Genomic DNA, 23,593 nt, shown 5'->3' with positions numbered 1-23,593 from the left:
TTAGGAAATGTCATAGTGGTGTTAATGAATGTGTGTGTGTGTGTGTGTGTGTGTTACACACAAAAACTTTCTTACGTGTGCTTGTGTCCTATGGTACCTGGATTGTGTGAGAAGCCATATAAGGACATTTAGCTAAATAATTCAACCTCTGTTGATGTTTAGGCTGTTTTATCCTTCCATTGCAAATAAGAGGGACAATTTACACTTGCTTAGTACTGATTTTTGAAAACACCCCCACCCCTCAAGCCCACCATTTGCCCATGTCCCGCTTGAATAAAAGGACTCGGCTGGGGTGGGGGGGGCAGGCCTTGCTGCCTTTGTGTTTTTTCCTAATTAAAATGCAGAGTATTAAGCACAGTTGAGTACATCCATGCACACATCCACACTGTCAGCACACACAGGAAGCGGAGCTCAAGCACACATGGTGAAGGCTCGTTTCATAACATCATTAAGATCCATTGTACCCGCACTTCTGAAAGGCTTTGTCAAAGCACATAATAATGTCCTGTCAGAACGGGGCAAACACATGCTCACTGGAAGCTGTCCTTTTGCTTCTGTTTTAGCAAGGGGACCTAACTGCATTCTTACAGTACAGGCCCAGGGCTACGGCCAAGGGGGCTGCTGGTCATTATTGTAAGATGTTATTTAAAAAAACAAACAAATAAACAAACAAACAAAACCCCAAACAAACAGTATTAAAACAGTTAAGTGAATAGTATTTGAGTCACCAGGTGGGTGCATTCCTGGGAAGAGTCATGGAGCACAGTGACTATAGTAAAGGAGGAGCACGAAGTAGGTGGAATTTGGGGGATTGGAAATTTAATATGTAATGAGTCAAACGCAAGCGGAGTCTTCTCTGCCTGAGAAACCTTTGCTGTTTACATTCTAATCTCTGTAAAAAGGGGAGCTTGTTTTTTTAAAACAGTCTTTTATCCCTAGCTGAGTGAAGATGGTTACAGAACAGACCTTCCACCCTGCTTCCTGAGTAGCAGAGTGGAAGAATCACCTTATTCGGGGAAGACGTTGATGAGTTTTGCTTCATCATATTTGATATTTTTCTTTACCGTGTTCGTTGATCACACAAATGTGCTGGAACAAGAGAGGGTTAAAAGGCGTTTGAGTCTTACGTTTGGTTTTAAAATCTGCATATAATGTGTTAGATGCCTTTGTGACATTTTCAACAAGTGTGTTTGGAGGTACCCCTCCCCCATCAGCATCAGTTGCATAACAAGACACGAGGCACAGGAAGTGTGATTTGGGAATAGTAGCCCGAGAACTTGTGATTGGTGACTCTTCAGCTAGACACCGGTGTCTATATGGGCACACAAGGTCTAAAGTCCCATTCAATGCTCCACAAAGGTTCTCTGGTGATTTGGTTTTGAGCCCTAGTCAGGATCTGGTTTCCAGACCCCTCAAATGTAAAATTATTGAGGCCACAGTATGGCTATCTCTAGTGGAGACAATTTTCCGTTGGTGAAATGACAACTGCTTGATTGAGAGGAGAGAAAATACTGGGATTTACAATCTGCACTACCCTGTGAACCGCCTTTTGGAGAGCAAGAAATATGTCAGGATTGGAAAGAGCTGAGCAATGAAGCAATGGGAAAGGGGCCGTAGTCCTAGAGACTGCAGCCGGCTGTGCTAAGGATGCACCAGGCATTGTTACTAGAGAGCTTATATACCCAGACCCTTGGTCTTGAAGACTTCCGGCTTTCAAACTTCCTTTTCCTTTCCTTTTTCCTTTCCTTTCCTTTCCTTTCCTTTCCTTTCCTTTCCTTTCCTTTCCTTTCCTTTCCTTTCCTTTCCTTTCCTTTCCTTTCCTTTCCTTTCCTTTCCTTTTTTCCTTTCCCTTTTTTCTTTCCCTTTTTTCCCTTTTCCCTTTTTTCCCTTTTCCCTTCCTTTTCCCTTTTCCCTCTTTCTCTCCTCTTTCCTCTTTCCTCTCTTTCCCCTTTCTTTTCCTTTCTTTTCCTTTCTTTTCCTTTCTTTTCCTTTCTTTTCCTTTCTTTTCCTTTCCTTTCCTTTCCTTTCCTTTCCTTTCCTTTCCTTTCCTTTCCTTTCCTTTCCTTTCCTTTCCTTTCCTTTCCTTTCCTTTCCTTTCCTTTCCTTTCCTTTCCATTTTTGTTTGTTTGTTTCAAGACAGGATTTCTCTGTGTAGCCTTGGTTGTTCTGGAACTTGCTCTACAGAGACAAGGCTGGCCTTGAACTCACAGAGATCCATCTGCCTCTGCCTCCTGTGTGCTGGGCTTAAAAGCACACATCCCCACCACCTGGCTGGCTTTCTAGTTTCTAACAGTGAGACATTGGTTACTTTGAGTAAGATGCTTCCTCCGGATCACTTAGGGTTGATCAGGGTCGGATCATTGAGTACCGTGCTGGAGGGCTGTTTCTGTGTACTGAGGCAGCTTCCCCAAATTAACTCTTACAATGTCACTGTAATTCTAAGTGGTCAGATATCAGACACGGACATGAAATGGCTGTTTATGGTGATTGGCTGGGCATGTCAATAACTATGGAGAAAAATCAGAGTAGGTCATTTTCCTGCTTCCCCATTCTCATCACTTGTCTCCATGGTACCCTCCCCGTAGGGTTCTGGAAGAATTCACTGTAAGTCACAAAGTGCACCTGATCATTTTACTACTGTTTTTAGTACTTTGCTAAATTGATTCTAGTATTTAGCATTCTTGGGCAGAGGATTAGGGCTTAGTATGTAACACTTACATTAAGGTCTCATAAGTACTCACTGTAGTCTAAGGCATAGCCCATCACAAAGACATCTGGGACCTCAAATCCAGCATCTTACTAGAAAGACACAAACAAGAAAGTTCAGAGCGAGCATGTAAGCACGCGATCGCCATATCCTGCTGTGGCATTTAAACAGTGAGGCAGAAGACAGAAGGGAGAAGCAGTCTTCAGGACAAGCCCAGCAGGTGCCTGGGCCACAGTGACAGCTTGGGGACACAAAGCAAGCATGTGTGAGGAACAGACCTCCAGTGTTCAGAGTTGAGAAAAGGTTCAGGAGGCCCTAGTGGGTGACAAAGTGGGGATGCTAGCCACAGTGAGCTTGTTCAAAGGGAGCAGTATGCAATGTCACTGTGCCTAAGGAGATTCTCTTAAGAGCACAAAGGACCAAACAAATACAAAGCACCATGGCATGGCCATACAGAACCAGGTGTTCAGGCAGCAGCCACCAGGAAGCAATTCCCCCACCGTGTCATTGCCTTTGGTTGGTTGAAGGACTGGAAAGCAAAACTCGAGGGACAGGATGACAGGAAAAGAGCTTGTTTAGTGTGAGGAGAGACCAGGTACGGGTAATTTCCATGCTGGTCTGTGCAACGACAATGCAGGGGTCCTAATAGCACTTTATCTCCAATGAGGCCAGAATGAGAGGAAATGGATGTAAACACAGTGCAAGGTACTTGGGCTCACAATGAGAAGACTACTGAGAGGAGGAGGATGTCTATCAAACAGACAACGGTTCTCTTCCAGAGATCTTCAGGTAGAATCCATGTGTGGTCCAGTGGTTTTCAAACTTGCTTTGGTGTATGGGACTCTTGTAAGCTCATTTACTGCAGATCAATAGAAGAGAGATGTGTATGCCTAGTTACATGAACCTGCCCTTGGGGCAGCCTGTGAGCTGGGAGCATGAACAGCGATCTTCACGGTTACTACTATTTTTGGTTTTCACTTTTATTTCTGGTGTTTTTTTTTTTCCTTTTTCTGGTTTCTGGCTTTATTTCTGGTGTTTCCCCCCCCTTTTTCCTGAGACAGTGTTTCTCTACGTAGCTCTTGTCTGTCTGGGAACTCCCTCTTTAATCCAGGCTAGCCTTGAACTCAGAGATCTGCCTGCCTCTACCTCCTGAGTTCTGGAATTAAAGGTGTGTGCATAGAGTTCTGCTTGGTTGTGTTCTGGGGTACCAGATTATTGTTGGAGGGAGCAGGGAGATGCCACACTAAATGTGCAGGGTCTGGAAAGAGGTGGGAGAATCCTTCTAAAGCTTTGTAGTGCCACTTTGATTGGCAAAAATAGCTATCAGTCAGGGTTTCTGAATGTCTGAATCAGTCTCGGGACGTCTATCTCTATCCCAGAACTGATCAGCTACATAAAATGTAACAGAAGCCTTCAATGTACTGGGGTGTGGTGCACACCTGCAATCCCAGCACTGTGCAAGCTGAGAAAAGCTTCCTCTCAACATAGCTGAGTTGTATAGTAGCCCTAACTGATTCACATACCAGTGAGGTTCTTTAAAATACAGCAAAACAAACCCAAAGAAATCCAACATATAGAATGGAGTTGTTGTGAAAGATGCCAATATAAAGCAGTGGTCTCTCAAAGAGCTCCAGCCTCTTTCTCAAGGTGATGAAGATGAAGAATCTTGTAGGATTATCAGTCCCACATGAAACACCATCACCAGGAAACCCCCCAACCCCCCTTCCCCTTCAAGCCTTGCAACACTTACAGTCAGGTCTAAAGCTGTCGCTCCTGGCTGTCCTCTTCACCAATAAGCTGCCATCACAAAAAGAAAGTTACTCTAGTAAATTGGGATGTGAATTTGCAAAGAGAATTAAACACCATTACGGTGTGTGCTCCTCCTCAAGCCTATGGAGCGTCATCATCACCATGGCCTACTTTAACTCCTGCCTTTGCAGCTGAAGTATGGCACGGCCATGCTGGAGAGAAGGAAGTGTGCTGAACAACTGCTCAGGGCTTGCCCAGATGCTTGTGGGAGCACGTGGAGCAAGCAGGGCTCCTGTCCAAGGCCTTCCTCTCCCCTTTCTCTCTCAGGCTAGAAATCCAATGAGCTATTTGTCAGGGTGGTTAAACGATAGCATCCTAGGTACAGGGCTAATGGCTCAGAACAGTGCTCTGTGAGAAGAACCCTCTTGGTCTTGTTTTGAAGGACAGAAGATGGTGTTGTAGTGTCTGACTCACCTGGCTACCTTTACCATGTTGAGTTTATATTTCCCAATGCTGCTGAGCAGGGCTTGTCATGGTCCTCCCAGTCCCAACAACATCCTTTTCGAAAAGCAGACAAGTTCAACAAGGCAGTTTCGACAGCATAATGCTCTTTACATTTGCAGAGCTATTCCTTACTAATAAAATGCACATTACTTTCAAATGCCAACCAGTAGAAGTAAACACAGGAAGCAGAATAACTTATGATTTTATGGGCATTTTGTTTTGGAAGCTAGAGACTATGTTGGTGGATAAATTCTGTTCTTAAATCCTTCAGCTGCATTGAAGGATTCAGTTCAGCCTCTGGAGAGGATGCAGACCCTTTCTCATTGAAAGTGCCCAGGCTTCTGCATGCACAGTCAGGGACTAAATTTGGCCTGGAGGTTACATTTTACAATACAAGAGATACATGAATTTTCATGGACATGGGATGTACATCTGAATACACTGAATGGATAAATACCTCCTCAGCCTCCCTGCTCCTTAGGGGATGCCATGGCTGGGAAGCTAAATGTCTGGGCAGCAGCTGGTGACAGCCACGAGGACTGAGCTCCTCGGCTGCCGTGAGCACAGGGTCTCTGACTTTGATGAGCTGTGGATGCACAATTACACAGAATTGGCTGCTACAATTTATTGTCCTCCTGACAGAACTCAGCTGTCAGGAGCAGAGGATGACCACAACGGGTCTGAGTGAAGCCAGGGTCCAGTGACTCATTTGGCTGAAGGGTCTACTTGTGAGGTGTGTGAAGCCCAAACTGCACATACAGAAGGCCACACTGGCAAATGTGAGACTGAAGCCTGCAGACAACAAGATCCTTTGACCTTTGGGGGACTGAGACAGGTGTCTTGAGGGAGCAGGAACAGAACAACAAAAGACCTACTGCTATCAAAACCCCATAACTTTCCCTGGGATTGACATGTTCATTAACTGAATTTAAGATTTCTCAGGCTAGAGAATGGATTAAAAGCATTAGAGATCATTGGGTGAGGAGAGGTCTAGCCTTGCTTTACCTGTTAAATAAATAACTATATTGACTAGTTCTACAAGCGACTTTACTTTCCCTACAACTGTCTGGCATATAAATCCACATTAGAATGGGCTGAGAAGCACGTGAGATTGGCTATTAGACAGGACCAACTATCAAACAGTCATTGTAAAGGGTCGATTCTAAATTAAAGTCAGCGACTATAGTTGGCTTCTGTTTACCACGAGTTTAAGAGCCACACACAGTGAGGACTCAATACTTGGCCAATTTGATAAACAGGGCCAGCATTTTAAAACTCACCATTGGATTCTGGTACCTTCCAAACACAGAAAAGGAAAAGGCCTGCTAACCTCAACAATGAGGACATTCTGGAGGGAAATAAAGAACAAAAAAGCCCAACATTTCAGAATATGATTAAAGCAAACAAAGAAAGCAAGCCTGGGACACAGGATAACTGCAAGTTTTGCTTACCGTTAGAATTTCACAAGGTGCATTGCCAATCCTATGAGCCCAGACAATTAGAGTAGTGATTCTAAACCTGTGGGCCACAACCCCATTAGGTCCTTTTCACAGACCAAATGTATATCAAGTATTTACAGTATGATTCACAACAATAGCAAAATTACAGCTATGAAGTAGTAACAAAAATAATTTTATGGTTTGGAGTCAACGGAACATAAGAAACTGTACTAAGAGGTTAGCATTAGGAAAGTTGAGAACCACTGAATTGGCAGAAACCTAACTGTTCTAGACTCATTTTAATATCCCTGTGGAATTTCTTGATGTTGTAATTTTATTTTCTCTACTCAGGTTAGTAGCAAGCTCATGTCAGACCTTGTTGCCTCTTTGAAGGGACTATCCATACAATTATGATATCTCAATAGTGCCATGTCCCTCTGGCTCCCATCTTTGGGATAACAAGCTCACCAGGAAGGCCAGCCAACATAAACTACATCATTAATGGAGAATTGCTCAGCAGATGATCATATACTTAGCGGTGACAGCCCTATTCCTATGTAGCCATCTAAACCCCCCAGTGTATCTACCCAGAGGAAATAGGATGAGGGCATCCAAAGCATTGCAAGGGGCCTGCTGTGTCCTTTTCACTATTGTGGTCAGAGCCCTTGCTAGATGCTCACCAGGTATTCATCTCTTTCCCCCAAGAACACAAATTACGTTTTATCCCAATTTCTTGTTAGACAGCTTCTTCACCATGGACTCCAAACTTCACACAGTGGGGAGCTGTTTACTTTGTTTGCTGCGGTGCTCTCAGGTCTACTGTATTGCCTGCATGTGGAAACAACAATTGTTTTTAAAAAGAGTAATGACTATCAAGCTTATTAATAATTCATTAATCAACCAATTAATTGGATTAGTAGTAATATGCCAATGCTGTCCCATCAAATTATGACTATGTTAATATACCATTCCATTCACCAAGTGGGGAGAATATTCCTTGAAAGTAATGCACTTTTACGTTATGGTCTTAGACTTTTTTAGATTTATTTATTTACTTATGTGTTTATTTTTGTGTGTGCACATATGCACATGTGAAGGTCAGAAGACAAACTAGGGAGTGGCTTATCCTCTCCCACCATGTGCTATCTGGGGATTGAACTCAGACTATCAGGCTTTGGGGCAAATGCTGTAACCTGCTGGGGCATCTTGCCATGCCCATCTTTCTTTCAACCCTGATTAACTAACAGTGTAATATCAGATCACACTATAAAGTTCTTCTTTATATCTAATACAAAAGAGGTTTAACGAATACAAACGTTAAGAAGTCACCAACCCATCCAAAAACCATGATAAAGCTGTGTTTCCATGTCACACGTGGAGAAATGCCTTTCTGGAAGTGCTTTCTCTTAGGTAGGACACTCTTATTAAACCCATTTTTTAAAAGAATATTAGTTTTATTATTACGATAGAGGGCTATATTGTCTACTCTCAAAGCCCATGTGTCCTCTCGAGGGCACTGCATATTAATGTCATTGTGAGGGTCAGGCCACTGTGTCCCCTAAGACTCACACTGACAGGAGTCTCTTTAGCATTTTAATATGGCTTACTATATAGCCTTTGCCCTCACTCCACAGCACTTAACTTGGACATGTATTTTCAGTGTGACTGAGGTTTGACCAAGCCTGTTAGCTAACCAGGATGCTTAGAGAATGCTGTGGTTAATTGAATTTTCCTGTTCACAATCCCTTTTTGGTTCAATTGTGTAAACAAAAATTTCTTTCCAAAATATGTTAGTGTGCATCCTTATCTAATTAAGTAGCAAGTCCTGAAAAGGATTATGTTCCAGTCTCTCCCTCTCCTCCTCTCCCTCTCTTCTTCCATCCTCTACTCCCCAATTTAGAAACGATGTAAAAGAGACATCATCTTTAAAAAGATTAACCATAATTTTAAGACTGTAACTAGGTAGTGGGACTTGGATAGGTATCGATCTGAGATATATTGTCAAAATAATTCCAACATATTTTAAGCTTGACAGATGTTACGGAAGATGGCTCCTCCCACTTCGCATCTCCCATCTCCATGTGCTGCTGTAAGGGGAGGTCACTTGACCTCTGCACTGCTACGGAAGATGGCTCCTCCCACTTCACATCTCCTATCTCCTAGTTGCTGTAAGGGGCGGTCACCTGACCTCTGCTCTGTCTTCCTGGCGGGTGGGACTGCATTTCTCATATATGCTGCTACATTACATTTCTAAAAATATACACATTAAAACAACTTTTTTTTTTGCAAGGCTGAGATTGAGTGGCATGCATGCCGACAAATGTTCTAGCCTCAGTCTGATATATTTTCTAACACGTTTTATATAGCTAATTTGGTTTTTAAATGTATTCAAAACATATTTGAAAACAGAAAATCTGAAGATTTTCTCTCTTCACTTCACCTTCCTTCCTCTTTCCCCAAAAACATACTAGGTAAGCAAGTAGTCTACCAACAAGCCTTGAACTTTGCCTAACTTTTGATGCACATTTAACTTTAAAGATTTTAAATATATTTGTGTGTGCTTTTAAAAAGGATTAAAATAAAAATACAGTATAATTAAATACAGTACCATTCTCTATTTTATACAACCAAAATCTCACATCTATCAAAAGTGATAAATTCTTAGTATAACATAAAGCCAACTACATATTCAAATTTTCCCAATTGTACTTTAAAAGGCCTTTGTAATTTCTCTGTTCAACCTAAGACTAGACATTGGATTCTACTGTATTTTGAATGTATTCTCCAGAGTTCCTGAATTGGAAAATTAGCACTAATAAACATTAACATGGGGCCCAATAAAAGACAATCCAGACATGTGTTCTGCCCCCATTACAATGGGTTAGTTGCTTTAATAGCAGATTGTTATAACAGTGACCTAGGTCCCCTTCAATCTCTCATCTCTCTCCCTTATCTTTCCACTTTCTACCATGGGACAATACAGCATGAAGGAAGAAGGTATAGAAGATGGAATTGTTTCAGCCTTGGAAGCATTTGTGTTAGTATCTAAGGGAACCAACCCTTGGGTTTCCATGCACCAAGATTAGACTCAAGGGCTCAGAGACAAATAGTAGCCCTTGTTCCTATGGTTAACACAGAACTCTGACTGATAGGAAAAGGTGATCCAGAAGGCTTGTGCGCCAGCTATGGTGGTGGTGCACACGTAAGCAGAGTGCCTAGGAAGGCAGAGGTGGGGAGATCATAAGTTCTAGGTCAGCCTGGGTTATATATCAAGACTCTGAAAGGAAGGAAGGGAGGGAGGAAGAAAGGAAGAAAGGAAGGAAGGAAGGAAAGAAGGAAGGAAGGAAGGAAGGAAGGAAGGAAGGAAGGAAGGAAGGAAGGAAAGAGATGGGGAAGAAAAGGAGAGAACTCTGTGGGATAAATGAATAATATTGGCCCATCTCTCTCACTTTCTGTAGCTCATTTTACTCATGAGACACCAACTCCACCTATCTTTAAGGATCTGCAGTTCTTCCTTAACCAACCTTTTGTTACAGTCTACTGCTTTTAATTTGCACTGAGCAGTCTACTAAGATTCCCACTTTTTGAGTGGGCAATGCTGGGGATTTTTTTTTTTTTTTGGAACACTCTGTGCCTCCAAAACACTTCCCATCTGATAACCATGATCGCTGAATCTGAGATGTTTGCCAATTACTGTCTTAGTCATCTCCTCACACCTAGCTCACTTCCTCCCAGGGAGCCAGTAAAAGTCTGCGGGGGCTGTAGGCAAAAATTCTATAGGGACTCTCTAGACTCCAGTGTGTTGTCTTGCTGCTATTCTGAGGTCTGAGCAAAGCCCAACACATCAAGTTTTCCCAATGAAAGAGGCAAGAAGGTAGAGAAGAATTATACAAATACAAACGATTTTCTTAAATTGGCTATTCCTACTTTTAACCTTTGAAAACACAAAGCAATCAGCCGCAGCAATGGGGTTTTATGGGTGTGGTCACTCTCAGCGAGATTGGCTTGGCTAAGATGGGCTGGATGGTGGTGGTTGTTGGCTGTGAGGAGGAGTGTGAGTATAAATCCGAAAGGAATGTTGCTCAGCATTTTATTTTATGTAATAACTCACAGAATTGCTAGAGTCATCTATCAGTGGCCATTTCTATGATTGTTCTCAGCCTAGTCAGGGGCAATAAAATGGAATGATTTAAGTTAAGGCAGCCAGTGGTGGTAGTGGTGAGGATTTGGCAAGTTTTAATTCTGGCATTTGATTAGAACCTTATTTGGGGGTGGGGTGCTCATCTCCTGAAATCTTGCACAGAACCTGCCCCGCTGTGTAACTTCACTGCCAGATCTGGGCCTGCTTGCCTGACTTTGAGTTTTACTCAAGCCTTTCAGGGATTTCTCTTGGACATGAATAGAATCCTCCTGCTTTAATGGATACACACATTTTTATGAAGTGCCAGGATTAAATCAACTTGAGAAAAAAAAATCAGAGTGAGAGTGTGTTTTGCAGACAGCTTAACTACAGTGAGTAATGCTTTTAAGCACAGAGAGCCCACTGCACAGAACTGTTGAGGGCCCATCGTATTCAACAGCACCCACCTATTTAGAGCCATGACTCAGCCAGCCTCCCCTGAAAGTGAAAGAAGGCAGCAGAGAAAGGTTGGGGGTGGGGAGAGAAAGATGAGAATCTTTATCTTAGTCGAACTCCAACACCTTCAGTGAACCTCAGAGGTTCCAGGGCTGTTGGTTACAAACACTGCACAGTGGAACAGGGGGAGCTGTTTCCTTGTGCTTTCTGAGGCTCTTCTTTTCATAAAACTCTGTAAGAACCATTTCTGTGGCTCCCTCTTCATTTTGGCTGCAGCCCTTGTCTTCCAGGTTTTCGTACACAGGCAAATGCTCCAGATGGTTCAGGTCCCCTCTCCCCTCCTGCACGTCCTTCCTTCCACTATGTGTCACGTCCATCCTATTTTTTAAAATTCATATTAAATACATAAAATTTAAAGTTGTTTGACTGAATTTTGTACAACATACCATGATTATATTCTTTTTCCTGAAATGGCTCTGCCTAAACACAGCAAGTTCATCTCTTTATTGACACAATCATTCTACTTGATAAACCCAACTCAACTAAATTTTCAGCTATTTTATTATTTTCTTGTTTGGTTCCTGACTTCTTTCCTTAGTCATGCAGGTCCAGCCCTGTCAAGTTTCCTTACTTTCCTCCCCAATTCTAGGTCTAATTCTCTTCTGTGTTACTCCCACACCCTCACCTTCTCCCTAAGATCATTACAATCCCAAGAATCATCATCACCTACTCTTTCCTCTTCTCCCTCTCTTTCTTCTTGTTTTGTACAAAAAAAGGGGGGATTTGTGGAAAGACTCAGGGAGCTATTCTTGAGGTGCTCAACACTGAATGAGAGAAGCCATGTCCAAATTCCTGGTAGGGTAGTGATATGAAGAAATGCAAATTTATTGACTGAACCGGTGGATTGCATGGTAAGTATATATATGAGAAAGAGGAAGTTAGATAATGACCTGCAACAACCCTGCCACCCTCTGCAGATATTTATTATAGTTTGGATTCCTCTATAACCACTAAAACAAGAACCAAGTAAGTGCTGAGTACTTTCTTCTCTTAAGCTTGTTCCCCATCACGCATCTGCTTATTGGATTTCTTTGTCATCTTGACGATTCTTCTTGGACAGACAAGACTGAACACATGACGGAAGCATGCCATAGAGCCGGCTATTGTGGGTTGAATATAAACTGTCCTTCCCAAAGGCTCCCATGTTGAAGGCTTTGTACCCAGGTGATGCTACTACTGCCAGATGACAGTGGCTCAACGACCTAACTTCATGACTCTGCTATTTGGAAGTAGTGGCTGGGGCATGTTTTTGATATGTGATTTATGTCCAGTTTGGTAGGCGCCCCACCCCCAGCCTCTCCTGGTCAGCAAGGTGGACACACCTTCCCTTCCCCAATTTCTTTCTCTCATGATGTTCTGACTTGCCACAGGCCTGGTGTCAAATGGCCATTCGAGGTCCCTGAAACGCTAAGCCAAAATGAACCTTTCCTCTTTTTAGTTGTTTTTTTCAGGTATTTTGTTACAGTGCTACAAAGTTTGAGTAACACAATGTCCTTATTTTATAAGGAAAAGTACATCCCTAAAGTTAAATGAAAAATTTTCTTTCCTTTTTTCCCCACTAGTGCTGGCCATTCAATCCAGGGTCTTGTGAATGTGAGCTAGGCAAGCACTCTGTCCACCACTGCTCCAGGCAAGCACTCTACCCACCACTGCTACACCCCAGCTGCAGTCTTTTTCTCTCCCACCCTTAGCCATGCAGGATTCACTTCCGCCATCTTCCTTTTTGTTTCCTCAATACTGAAGCTTTCCCTTCTCTTGGACACTCTGCATCTTCCCACTCCAGCCCTAACTGGAATCAGCTGCTCTGACATAGCCTTTCATTGTCACCCTCATTAGCTTTTGTTGCCCTCCAAACTATCCTCTGTGAAGCACCAAATGTATTTGGTTTTTGGATCCCATCACTCACCACCAGAAGCCAAGCCAAATTGGCATGGATTTAACATTTCCCCCTATGTCCTTGCTTGAGACTGACTGAGACCACCTCTCTGACTCCTATATCAGCTGATGCACTCACTGCTAATCCAGTATCTACTCTAACCTGTGCTGGAGCAGTGGAGCAGGCTGTGTACGATGCTAGGTTGAGGTGGTGAACACAGTGGTCCCTGACTACTTTACACCGATTTTCTTGGCGGGGGCGGGGGGGGAGGGGGGCGGGGAGGGGGGAAAAACAGGCCCGTAAGTAAGTGCTAAACTGTGAAATGTAGAAAGGGCTCCAAGGGAGTTGGGCTCACATACAGATTTACACTGGAGCTGCAGGAAGGTAGGGGAGCAGGCCTAGGCTCTCATTCCTGACAGCTACACAGAGAAGCTATGCTGTACAGAGAGGACATTGTGACTGAGTATCCAGAGAGGAAAGCATATTCCAAGAAGGAGGCTGGCAAGAAAGGCTTAGTTAGTGAGAGTGCAGTGCCATGAGACCAATAAAGTGTGACATTGTGGTAGAGATGCCAGCTGGATCAGGCAGGATTTACTGCAGTCAGGAACTTGGATCATACTTAAAGAGCATTGGGGGAGAACTTGCTAGGTAAACCACAAACACTTAATTATATTTTAAGGTCAGGTAATCAATGAATAAATTTTTAGAGTAAGTATGCCCAAAATACCACACAAGGCACAGTTAGAGTAAATATATTTACTACGTACTTATACTGAACATCTAGTCAATATATGAAGTTCAAATTTGACTGGGCTCCTGGGTTTTTGTTTTGTTTTTGTTAAGTCTGGCAACTGCTAATTAGGAGGCCACTGAAAGGTTTCAATTGGCAAGTGGTTTAACCCAATTTGTATTTTTAAGAAGACCCCTTGGCAGTTTTGTGGAGAGTGGTTTAAAGGTTAGCAAGAGTCAGCTGAAGGCTGAAGTTCAGCAAGTTGCGCTCAGAGGGAAGTTCAGTGGCACGACAATGGCAACTCTTAGAAAGGAAAACATTTAATCCGGGCTGGCATACATTCTAAAGGTTTCATCCATTATCATCATGCGGGGAAGCACAGAAGGCAGGCAGACTTGGTGCTGGGGAAGGAAGCTGAGAGTTCTAGATCGTGATCCGCGGGTAGCCGAAGGAGACTGTGTGCTACACTTGATATAGCTTGAGCGTAGGAGACCTCAAAGCCCATCTCCATAGTGACAAACTTCCTCCAACAAGGTCACGCCTACTCCAACAAGGCCAGACCTCCTAACAGTGCCACTCCCCGTGGGCCAAGCATTCAAACACATGAGCCTATGGGGGCCATTCCTGTTCAAAGAACCACAAGGGGTGTCCAGTGCCTTGTAAACCTTGAATTAGAAGAGACCACTTAGGAGGTTGCAAAGGTAGATTGTAACTCAAGAGCTCTGGTGTGGTTCCTGAGATTCTGCATTTCTAATAAGCTCCTAGAAATCATGTCGATAAACGATATATAGCCCCAGGGACACATTAAGCTTCATCCCTGTTTTTAAAAGTAAATTTTTATGGGAACACATTCATTCGCTTCAGTATCACCTCTGGTTGCTCTCAAGCTACAACAGAGTCAAATAGCTGCAACAGTTAGTCCACACTGTCTAAAATAGTTATATTTGACTCTTTATAGAAAAACTTGCCTGCCTAGACTATACTTTGAGTAGCAAGGGTCAAGAGTTGGAAGACAGCCAGGGAGGTAAAATGTAGATAAATATCCTGACTAGCTGAAGGTGTATGAGGTCTGGGAGGTGGTCTGCCCTGGCTCATCTAGCCTTGCCCTCTTCTGGGAGCTAGGCACTTGAACTTCAGTCTTCAAAATCAAGTTGGTATATTAGTTGCTGAGTGGCTAGTCATTGTTGATTCATCTTAGAAGTTCTTGGCCCAAGGACTTCTACTTTGTACCTATTTAAACATGCAGAACTGTGTGTCTCCACAAACAGGGGGATATAGATATACCTAGATAGCACCGGGTAATCTGAAGGAAATTGTCTTGTCAGCAGCGAGTTAATGTTGCCTCCTGCTTGTATTTGCTCATGCTTAGTGGCCCACCTTCTCCCATGAATGCACACATACTAGGGTCTCTCTGATTTACAGCAGGAGACACCAAAGCCAAGCCTTGCCATTCCTTCTGCTTGCTCCAACACCGGTAAGTAGCCACCCCTCCTCAACCCCCCACGGTGTCTGAATGGCATACCTCTATGTGTTGTCTATGAGGGAAATCACTTCAGAATAAACTGGTAAAGTAGAAGAGGGGAAGCCTAATAGGAACCCTCTCAGACTTGTCATTTTGATGGTCCTCTCAGTAAAGGCACAGGCAAGATCTGGCCCTTGTGGAGTAGTAACTGTATAGAAAGGACTAAGCTAAAATGACTTTAAAGAACCCTTTCAGGGTGTTAAAAGCTATGGATTTCAGGACATTGCTGCAAGTGTTTTCGCCTTCCTAGGCTATTTTCTGCTGTAGTGTAGTGATGTCAAATGATGCCTAGTAATATGTTAACATTAACAAGTTCAATGCAGTTGCCATAGAATAAGACTTACTATCCCTGGAACCCAATAAGCTGTCTTCATCAGAAGCAGAAACTGTTTTCTAGTCAGAGTCTATGCCTCTCATAGCACTCCAAACATTAGGATATGTATTTTTATTTAATGCAGCTGCTGTTCTGTTTTCCCCCATCTCAGGACTGTGTAGCAGTAAGAACTGCCATGGATGAGCCATGGATTAGAGATTCAACACGTGTAATAGACTGGTACACTCTGCTTAGAAAGCTGAAGGTGTTTGTGGGTGATAAACACAGTATTGGCCAGGATAGGTGGACATAAATGAATTCTGCGGTTGATGGTTGCTGTCATCCTTTCCAGAAAATCTGTATTTCAAGTCACACTCCACCAAGATCTTCTGCTTGTAAAGTAGCCCTCCCTGGGAATCCTAAAATTGTGTTAGATCCAAATAGTCCTCTCAGTTCATAATTAGTCCAGGACAAGCTTGGAACTCCAAATTAAAACAGGATATTCCACCCCCCAAATCTAGTAGGTTTCATTTTCTTTCTCTTCACCCCCCTCTCTTCCTCCCTCCCTTCATCATTCTCTCTCTCTCTCTCTCTCTCTCTCTCTCTCTCTCTCTCTCTCTCCTCTCTCTCTCTCTCTCTCTCCCTCTGTCTCTGTCTCTGTCTCTGATATGTTAGCTCTTCAGCAAAGGGTTAATAACTGTGCTCTTAAGAAGTGGCCCCCATACCATGCTGCACATATCAATAAACCCGTTTAAAGGTCTTACCACAGTGCCTGCTGCAAAGTGACAGACACAGAAGAGCAGACAAAAGAGAAAGCTTGTTTTGGGGTGGGGGTGCCTACAAAGCAAGTAGAAAAGAAGCCAGTAATGTCCGGGGGGGGGGGTTGTTGTCTGAAATAAGGCTGGACTTGGGAGCTGGGAGGCTTTGGTCTGCAGCACGTCCTAGAAGCTTTCTCCAGGCAGTGTTTTGGACAGGAGAAATCAGTAAAGGGCCTCACACATCTATTTGCATGAATTAGCAAACATGGGAGAGCTTTTAAAATACATTTGGAGCTCTAGCCTGACATGAAGGTCACATAGATGTCCCCAGAAGTGTATGCCTACTGAGAAGTTACATTAACAAACCTTTCTAGCCAGCAGTGAAAGATCCTCGCCTCCAATGATCTGCATCTCACCCATGGACCAATCATTCTACAGAAAGGAGTGGAGGAGGGGGAAGAAAAGGAAGACAATGATTTTAGTGCACAAGAGAACCTTAAAAGCACATTTTCCCATCTCTTTGGCTAATGTCTAGATTGTGCCTTGCAAATTCAGCACACATAGCTAGCAAGGGCTCATGGTTGCCTATGGTTACCAAGAGCCACTTTCCTGCAGGCTCTTGAGACAAAGCCAGCTAATGACTGGCTGGTGGGGAAAGTCTGGGGAGGGGGGATGGACAGAAGGAGAGAGGCTAGACAAACTTAATATACCATAGAAGATACCTATCCTGAGGCAGACAAATAAGAAAAGACACACACTCAGTAAAGACTTTACTGAGGAGAGGGAGCTGGGGGGCCATGAGTGACTTCCAATAAGCTTTCTTCGAGGAGAACAATCAAATTCAGCCCTCGTCTATTTTTTTGTCATTGTAAACTCAGCCCCTTATCTGATGACAAGAATAATCCCAACAGACCATAGGGGAAGAAAAATTTGGTCTTCTGACATGTGCGAGCAAACCTTCTGTTGTTCCCAGAATATGAGAACCAGAGAGATTAGTTTTTTAAATCCAAATCTTCTAAAAGTGAGCTTATCATTCATATTTTCAGTGTTTAAATATCGAGCATTACTGTGTCCTAAGAAAGAGTTGAAAAGCAAGGAAGCAAGGAAGCACACAAACAAACAGGCAAACACTCATTCTTAAAGTGCACCTTTTGAGAATCACTTGGGGACAAAATGGAAGTTGAACTTGGCCTCTGTCTAATGACCGGTGCACACTAGAGGAACTCAAGCAGACAGACTCAGCCAGTCTGCTCATGACCAAGGCAAGAATGTGGTGATGTTGCAATGCCTTGATCCAATAGATAAACCTGAGAAGTCGGTCGTTGTCTAGTGTGCTGTGCTGAAGCAGGAGGTGCTGCAGCTGAAACAGAACAGCTGGCCTCAGCTACGCAGACTAGCTACGCAGACGACTATTCTCATGCCAGTCTAGCAGCCCCTTGTTTTGAAAGGTTTCCCTATTCTGGAAATGCTCATCCCAAAGGGTCAGGCAGGTCCAGGGGTTCGCAGTGTAGAGAAAACAGCTGGAGGCTACTTCCAGCCTTAGCATTTCAGGTCCCTCAAGCTAGTTCCTGGAAGAATTTCCTTGAACTGGGTTGAGTTGGATTCTGCTGCCTACAGGTAGGAATCTCTTTTAGGGTACAGAATTACTTTGTCAGTATTCACATCTTTTTTTTTTGTTTTGTTTTTGTTTTGTTTTGGTTTGTTTGTTTGTTTGTTTGTTTTGTGAGACAGGGTTTCTCTGTATAGCCCTGGCTATCCTGGAACTGACTCTCAGGCCAGCCTAAGCATAACGAGTTCCAGGATGGTCAGAGCTACCTAGAAAGACCCAGTCTTTAAAAACCAAAATAATTAAATAAGTGAATGTGTCACTTGTTCTTGCTTAAGCATTTCCCCCTAGAGCAACATTGGAGTGAGAGTCTGAAGGTGAACCCTTAAATTAGACAGTCTTACCCTTGAAAGAGAAGAGCACCGGATACCCAGATTTCTAGGCTGTTTTTGTACAGAAGACAATCATACTCACAAGCCAATCTGGTAGACACTAAGAACTTTGAAAAAAAAATGTGAAGGAGGGCTGAAGAGTCATCTCAGTGGAGAACCGCTTTTTCGACCCTCCTAGAGGACCCGTGTTCTATTCTCAGACCACCCCTTCAGAAGGCGATGTTAGTAGTTCCAGAGGATCCGACACCCTCTGTGGCCTCCAGTGGGTAACTGCACTCACGTGGCATACACACACACACACACACACACACACACATCCATCAAAATTTTAAGAAATTGTTGTCTAGGGAGAATGCTTTCTATCACCCTCAGGGGCACTGAGACACACGGCTCAACATGGAAAGATATGTATATTAGAGTCAGCTAAGGTGTAACCAGCTTTAGTTATAACTTTAAGGTCAGGGATATACATAGCTGTATGCAACTGCTAACAACAAAGCAAGTGAGACTAACGGCTCAGAGTTCATTGTGAAACAATTCTGTTATTACACCCACCCTACTGAATATTTATCTTTATCCTATTGGTTTTGTATTTGTTTTTTTTTTAAACAACAACCACAACAATCACAGACCATCAGAAAATTAAATACTGTGCTCAAAGTCACACAGCATGCTAGCAAGAGATTTTCATTTACAAAGGCCTTTCTTAGTCCAAGTTTCTAAATATGTTTTTAATATTAAATTTGTTCTTAACTCATCTCGAAGTATAGCTTCCAAGTGTGTATATAGTCAGTTATCCCAACACCCTTTACTGAATTGTTTATTTCACTCCCTATTGGCTAGAAATGCCAATTAAAAAAATCATAATTTTTTATCTTCATATGTAAGGGTCAGTTTCTACATTTAGAATTAATTAATTAATTAATCTGATATGCTCAACTATTTAATTTGACTTTCCAATTAGTTATAAATAGGAAATTAGCCTTTCCTAATATTAAAACTTTATTCTTATAATTTTCACAGTTTTTAAAAGTCTTAATATTAGTTGTAAGTGATATTTTTATATTCTCTGGCTAGCCTATATAACAGACACACAGTCCTGATATTGTATTTACAAGCTGTTAGCCTAGATTGGGCTGTTTTTGAGTGATTTTAACTTATATTCCAGCCATATGTCCCTTGTTACTTGCTGTTTGTTACCTATGTCTACTGGCTACAGGCTCATGGTCCATCTCCTTTCATGGCGGTTTCCTCCTCGCTTTGTCTCCTCCTTTCTCGCTTAGCCTTTCCTGAGAGCCCACACAGGATCCTCAAGTCCCGCCTTTCTCTCTTCCTACTGTCCAATCACAGGTGTACATGAAAACTTGCTCTTCTAGGGACAGCCAGATCTTGGGATACAGAATTTAGCATTTGAATACATTGTAGCACAAAGCCAACCCCAAAATCTAGTAGGGTTTTAATTTTTTTATTTCTATTTTATGTTTTGGCTATTTTCGTTCTTGCTCTGTCTCCTTCCAGTGGGTTGTTTTGAAGATCAAATGGATTGATTGACATGGAACACTGGGAATGGAGAACAGCATGTGGCCCGCCTTTGGTCCATCAAACACTTGCTGTTATTGTTTGGATGACAAGCACCCCAGCACTGCCACCATGTTAACAGTGTGGTCTCCAGTTTGGAGGCACTGGGAGGTAAACCCTTTAAGGGCTTAGCAGCAAAAAAAACCAAAACGTGTTGCTGGGGGCTTGTTCTTGAAAGTGATGCTGGCACCATGAGCCTTCCTCCTACTCCATCTTTCATTTCCCGGTCGGCCACGGCGTCAGTAGCATGGCCCCTGTGCTCTCTCCATGATGTTGCTGCCTCACCACAGGTCCAAAAGCAACGGAGCAAATCAATCACCTACTGAAACCTCCAGAACCAAGAGCCAACACACACTTGGCTCATTTCTAAGTTGGTTTTCTCAGGTATTTGTTACAATGGTGGAAAGCTGATGGAATGTAAACTTCATTATCTTTTTTTTTTTTTTTTCTTTTTAGTTCATTAGGAAACGGCCTCTCCCTAGGCACCCGAGGGTCAGCAGCTCCCCTGCATTAGTGACTATAAGAATAAGTGAGTCACAGCTACAAACTTTGTCTCTGTAACTCCTTCCCTGGGTGTTTTGTTCCCAATTCTAAGAAGGTGCACAGTGTCCACACTTTGGTCTTCATTCTTCTTGAGTTTCATGCGTTTATCAAATTGTATCTTATATCTTGGGTATCCTAAGTTTTGGGCTAATATCCACTTATCAGTGAATACATATTGTGTGAGTTCTTTTGTGATTGTGTTACTTCACTCAAGATGATGCCCTCCAGGTCCATCCATTTGGCTAGGAATTTCATAAATTCATTCTTTTTAATAGCTGAGTAGTACTCCATTGTGTAAATGTACCATAATTTCTGTATCCATTCCTCTGTTGAGGGACATCTGGGTTCTTTCCAGCTTCTGGCTCTTATAAATAGGGCTGCTATGAACATAGTGGAGCATGTGTCCTTTTTACCGGTTGGGACATCTTCTGGATATATGCCCAGGAGAGGTATTGCTGGATCCTCCGGTAGTACTATGTCCAATTTTGATACTGTGATGAAAGGATGGACCATTTAGAGACTGCCGTATCTAGGGATCCATCCCATAATCAGCTTCTAAACGCTGACACCATTGCATACACTAGCAAGATTTTGCTGAAAGGACCCAAATATAGCTGTCTCTTGTGAGACGATGCCGGGGCCTAGCAAACACAGGAGTGGATGTTCACAGTCAGCTATTGGATGTATCACAGGGCTCCCAATGGAGAAGCTAGAGAAAGTACCCAAGGAGCTAAAGGGATCTGCAACCCTATTGTTGGAACAACATGATGTACTAACCAGAACCCCGGAGCACTTGTCTCTAGCTGCATATGTATCGAAAGATGACCTAGTCGGCCATCAATGGAAAGAGAGGCCCATTGGACTTGCAAACTTTATATGCCCCAATATAGGGGAATGCCAGGGCCAAAAGAATGGGAATGGGTGGGTAGGGAAGTGGGGGGCGCTATGGGGGACTTTTGGGATAGCATTGGAAATGTAATTGAGGAAAATATGTAATAAAAATATTAAAAATTAAAAAAAAAGAATAAGTGAGTCCCTTCCTTCCTTCCTTCCTTCCTTCCTTCCTTCCTTCCTTCCTTCCTTCCTTCCTCCTTTCTTCTTTCTTTCTCTTTCTTTCTTTCTTTCTTTCTTTCTTTCTTTCTTTCTTTCTTTCTTTCTTTCTTTCTTTCTTCCTTCCTTCCTTCCTTCCTTCCTTCCTTCCTTCCTTCCTTCCTTTCTTTCTTTCTTTCTCTCTGTCTTTCTCTCTCTCTCTTTCTTTCTCTCTCTCTCTCTTCTCTCCTCCCTCCCTCCCTTTCTTTTTTGTTTTGTTTTTGTTTTCCCGTGAGACAGAAAAGGGAACTGAGAGATCCAAATCCTCCATTCTTTAGTCTTCTGACCAACCTTGCTGCGTTCACTCCATTCTGCTCTTCCCCCAGCTTTTCAGAAGGTGGTGATCAACTCCTGAGCCCTTCTGGGACCACTACCACTCCCCTTCGCCTGCTGCTCACCTTCCCCTCCATAGGCATTTAGCTGGTACTTTCTCTGCTCTGTAGTGACTGTGATCTTCCTCAACATGTCCACTTTCTCAAGCTTAAGTGCTGACTGTCCTGGTCATGGGGGACTTCTCTTTCTCCTTTAGGTTCTTGCTTGCATACCGTTTATTTCTTTGATCTTATTCTCTTAGAGTAGAAAAAAAAAATCTTCTGAATCTCTAGTCTGTGTGGAGGCCTAGCATTCCAATCAGCCAGGTCATTCACCTGGCTAAGGGACCACACCTAGGAAAGTGAGCTCAGTGGGCAGAATAATTAGTCCTTTAATGAGATGCTGTATTTTTCCTTCTTCTCATCCCCATGCCTACTGCAGTAGTTCTCACAGCTCTATAGCTTGTAAGTCTTAGTCACCTCTTTCCTTCTCTTCCCTGAGCATGCTGTCTTTAACGCTTTTGAGTTTCCTGAGCACTTCGGGCTTTCCTTCCTCTTTCCTTGAAGCCTTTCATTTTGCCATGGGGCTACTTGTTGAACCTCCCAGCATAAGCAACATGGCCTTTTGCTCCTTCTTTTCTCTATCCTTCTCCTCCAGACAGCAGGAGCACTTTACAGCTGCCCTGCCTTGGCTTTCTTTTAAACTCTATCAGAATTGTCCTTGAGTCTATTCTTAAATACTTTTATGGTGAGTTTAGGAACCAAAAGAGGGGGTCATGCTTTCCCCTGTATCAATTCTAGCAAGGCTTCAGGAAGCAATGACATTAGTTGTATATATCCAGTCCATTGTCTTTAGCCATGACCTAAATCTGATGGTTCCCAACTATCACATACAAACTATCATACTAGAACTAGGGTAGGTGCTTGTTTTAAACTTGGGGTTACTCATCCTGGCTTCATCTGACTGGGCTGGTGTGTTCTGTTCCTGGATCTCTAAAGCAGATGTGCTAGCCTCATAAAGCAAGCTGGATGTTTCCCCTTCCTCCATAATTTAGAAGAGCTTTGAATGAGTGGGTTTATCTGTTTCATTAGGTTTCAGTAGAGCTCAGACTAAGGGATGGAACCCAGCTCCATCTTAGATCTGCCTAGAAGACATAGCCCAATCCTTTTCTAGTATCCTAGAAGCAAGAGACACACCATGACTCCCAGAGCAGCATGGGAAATGAGTCCAATAGCCAAGTGGTCAGGAAAAATGAACGTGTGGTATAAATGCTGGGGATAAAGGAAAAGTAGACAGATTAAAGGAAATCTCTGTCATTTAGCTCAGTCATTCTTAGAAGAAATATTTGGCAAGTTAGTTTAGACCTGCCTTGTAGCAGGTGATGTGATTCTGCAAATAGAATTGCATAGCTTAGATCTCTCTCAGTGGAAAACAAACTGAGAAACTACTGAAAATATCCTTTCCTACCAAAGAACCAGAAGAGGAAAACCAAGAATGTAAATAAACAGAAGAACCATTCTCTAAGCAACTCATTTTCCAAGTCAGAGCAATTTGCCCTGAAACCTCTAGGTCACAGGCATCCCTAGCATCCTCCCTGTCACAGATGCCTCTGCTCGCTGCCTGCTCATGGTGGCCACCTATGCTCCAGGAAATGAACAGCAATGCAGAACAGAAACATTTCATTCCATGAAAATTCAATGATCACAGAGGGAAACTTCTAGTTAAGATGTCACACAGAAGTCAAATTGAGTCCTTTCCTTTTAGGGCATTTGATACCAAGCCAGATGAGGATAACTGAGCTGGTCCTGGTGTCCTAGTTTTCCAAGGATGGAAGTGAGGTCAGACATGATTCTAAATTGGATCCCTTAGTTCCTTAAGCTGCATGGGATGTCACAGCAC

At 43.0% G+C, this 23,593-nt stretch overlaps 1 protein-coding gene across 1 annotated transcript in view; it reads right to left on the bottom strand.

Annotated features, from left to right (window-relative positions):
* Window positions 1-323: 323 nt before the first annotated feature.
* Prtfdc1 (phosphoribosyl transferase domain containing 1) overlaps window positions 324-23,593 on the bottom strand; it is a 90,189-nt gene continuing 66,919 nt past the window's right edge. Inside the window, 7 exon segments of the mRNA XM_085831135.1 lie at window positions 324-1,089; window positions 2,719-2,795; window positions 4,458-4,504; window positions 4,931-4,986; window positions 4,988-5,014; window positions 6,291-6,308; window positions 16,601-16,666. Of these exon segments, the coding sequence (XP_085687261.1) occupies window positions 1,042-1,089; window positions 2,719-2,795; window positions 4,458-4,504; window positions 4,931-4,986; window positions 4,988-5,014; window positions 6,291-6,308; window positions 16,601-16,666 (339 nt within the window). The 3' untranslated portion in view covers window positions 324-1,041.

The sequence above is a fragment of the Mus caroli genome, unplaced genomic scaffold (genome assembly GCF_978045245.1).
Source record: "Mus caroli unplaced genomic scaffold, Mus_caroli_1 scaffold_2, whole genome shotgun sequence".
NCBI lineage: Eukaryota > Metazoa > Chordata > Mammalia > Rodentia > Muridae > Mus > Mus caroli.
This window is presented reverse-complemented; position numbering and strand designations above follow the sequence as displayed.